This window comes from Orycteropus afer, unplaced genomic scaffold (assembly GCF_000298275.1).
Source record: "Orycteropus afer afer isolate SDZICR_OR568_19922 unplaced genomic scaffold, OryAfe1.0 scaffold00046, whole genome shotgun sequence".
NCBI classification, from domain to species: Eukaryota; Metazoa; Chordata; class Mammalia; order Tubulidentata; family Orycteropodidae; genus Orycteropus; species Orycteropus afer.
Genome location: NW_006921633.1, coordinates 2,389,208 through 2,392,207, shown reverse-complemented (window position 1 = coordinate 2,392,207; position 3,000 = coordinate 2,389,208). Strand labels below are relative to the sequence as shown.

Here is a 3,000-nt window from a genome sequence, read left to right as displayed (position 1 = left end):
CTTTGCCCTTCCAATGTGTTATCTATTTCTGACAATTTAGTATTAATCTTCTGGATTTCTATCTGTAGATTTAGAATCATTTCTAATTTTTCATTGATTTTGTCATTTTGTTCTTGTATTTTCTTCCAAAATTCTTCTAAGGTTTTCTCTGTTTTCTTTGGTCTGTCTCTCAATCCTTTGAAGATATCTGAATATAATTCTTTTGAATTCCTTGTCAGAGAGTTCCAGTGCTGCTTCTTTCTCAGGGGTGTGTTCTGGGTCTATATCCTGGTCCCTTGTTTCTCCCGCTTCATCTTACGTCCTTGTGTGGACTGTGATGGTCTTTTGTCTCCGAGGCATCGTGGCGTTTTTGTATTTAGATCTCTGTTAGCCATTTGTGAAGAGCAGCCAAGGGTGATTCAGGCTCTTTTCGTCTATTTTTATCGTTGGCCCATTGATGAAGAAATAGGTAGTGGCTCTCGTTCATTAAGTGAAGTTGCAGGAGGTGTGGGTGTAGTTGTTCTTATGGGGACTGTTGCTGTCTCCCACTCACTTAGAGAAAAATTACAATTGAATAATGATCAAAAAACTAAAAGCATGTGGACAAAAAACACACTATGTAATCACACAGGAACAGTATCCAAAGAAAGAGAAAAAGAAGAAAAAAAAACCAAGAAAACCTACAATATCTGGGGATAGGGCATTAAGAAAAAAGGTAGAGGAGAATAATGAATTTTAAAAAATGGGAAAAATGCAAAAAGAAAAAAAGGAACGGGGTTAACCATGAGAAAAAAGAAGGCAGAAAAAAAAATTAAATTCAAAAAATAAATTTTTTTTTTCAACCAGGAACAGGGAAAAGAAGAAATGCTGAAAACTAAGACCTGGGAGGGGAAGAATAATAGTAAAAAAGACAAAAATATTAATAATAATAGTTGTTTTAAAACAGACAAATACAAGCAAACTAAGCACCAGAAAAAAGAAAGCAAAAAGAGAAAAAAAAATTGGTGGAGGACAGGTCAGGGCACTCAGGCTCCATCTGAGTACACAAACTGTGATGGAGTTTCTGTGGGCCCAGAAGGTAGGTGGGAGTGGAAGATGGCCACACCTCCGTTCACCAAGCGGCTGTGGGGTATAAGAGTAACAAGAGGAATGTGGCACCTTTTCAGTCTTGCCAGTCCAGAGTATCCTTGGGGTTGCTGGCAAGCAGAACCTGTTCTTAAGCCCCTGGAATCTGCGAGAGCAGTGTCTCTTTAAATATCCAAAATGTTGAAGCTGCTAGTGAACATTCAAAATGGCAGCTTCCTCCAGACAGGCAAAAGTCCACAGCTCAGCCCACGTTTCTCTTCACCTTCTCCATTTATTCCCCAGCCACCCAGTCAGTCCTCCGTGCAGTCACTGGCTAGCAGGGCTGATTTTTAGGTTAATTCTTAGGTCCTACCACCACTCGGGACTCTCCAAGCTGTCTGTGTCATGTCATCAGGATCGCTCAGAATCACTGCCAGACCACAGCTCTGTATGTCTCCTTTTTTGGTATTTTCATGAAGATTCTTCTGCTAGTTGGGGTTTAGTCCACTTCTATATCCTTACCTTCAAGGCTCAGAGGTCCAGGATTATCTTCTGTGTCTGTGTTAATTGGTTTCCCTTTTCTTTGTTGAAGAGTGTCTGTGCAGTCTTTCTGCCCAGTCCGCCATCTTACCGGAACTCCAAAACATATTATTTCTATGTAAGATTGTTTAGTTGTTTGTGTGTTTGTTTTGTTTTTAATATCAGCCAAACCAAACCAAACTCACTGCTGTGGAGTTGGATCTGACTCATAGCAACCTTTCCTTGGGTTTCCAAGACAGTATCACTACGGAAGTAGATTGCCCAGCCTTCCTTCTGAGGATTGGCTGGTGGGTTTGAACCACCAGCCTTCTGGTTATCAGTCAAATGCGTTAGCCACTATACCACCAGAGCTCCAAGAGGAAACTTTAAAACTGTTGTATTTTCTTCTGACTTTTACTCTCCAAGGTTAACCCAAATAAACTTGAGTATGATGGTCCTTTGAGGCAGTAGTGAAAATCTGAGTGACCTAAGCATAATCCGGGTTAGTTTATAGCACAATTAGACTTGGAAAATCCTTTCTTGTCCAAAATTATTCAATGTGGCTCTGATTGTTTTCCCAGTGTAAGGACACTGGGTCCTATAACCTTTCCCTTACTGTTTCTTCTAAGACTTTTTATGAGTTTAGTTGTCGCATTTAGATCCTTGATCTGTTTTGGTTTTTGTGTTTGGTGTAAGGCCTGAAGTGAATAAAAAGGTACAGTGTATCTAACAGAAGATTGTAATTGGGCAACTAAAGCTTCTGTCTGTATTCTATTTTTATAATTGATACTTAACCAAATTGTATTTATTTATTTATTAAGCATATGCCTCCTTGTAGCACTGAGCTGTGCTTTCAAAGAATAAGTGAAATCATAAATCATTGCCTTGTGTGGACCATGTAAATTTAAACATCTTTTACTTTGGATAGTAATCATTTTGTGTAACTTTAAAAGGAAATCTGTTTCTCTAACACAGGTGAAATACTTTGGACGTGATCCAGCTGATGGAAGAATGAGGCTTTCTCGTAAAGTGCTTCAGTCTCCAGCTACGGCTGTTGTCAAAACTCTGAATGACAGAAGCAATATTGTGATGAGAGAGCCTGTTTCACAGTCATCATCTAATTCTTCCCCATGATTCTTTCAAAAAATTCGAGTAATAATCAATAGAGCAAAATTTCAGAATTATCTTCTATTGTGTAGATTTATATATAGTATAAATATATGCCAATTCTTTGTACTAAAATACTCATTCACATGTGCCATTTTTCATTTCAGAGTAACCTATGTTCTCTTATCCTTATTTACAATGTAAATCAATAAACGTTATTAAAAGTAAACATTTATACATCTGCAAAAAGGGCAAGGAGGCCACATGTTCTGACCTCCTCTAATCCCACAAGAGGAAGACAGGATTACCAGCAGTAGCCCAAGGCCTATT

General features: G+C 38.5%; 1 protein-coding gene across 1 annotated transcript in view; it reads left to right on the top strand.

The window, feature by feature from the left end:
• PNPT1 (polyribonucleotide nucleotidyltransferase 1) overlaps positions 1-2,697 on the top strand; it is a 98,501-nt gene extending 95,804 nt beyond the window's left edge. The window contains exon 19 of the mRNA XM_007938041.1: positions 2,492-2,697. Within this exon, the coding sequence (XP_007936232.1) occupies positions 2,492-2,697 (206 nt within the window). The remainder of the gene's footprint in view (positions 1-2,491) is intronic.
• The last annotated feature ends 303 nt before the right edge of the window (positions 2,698-3,000 follow it).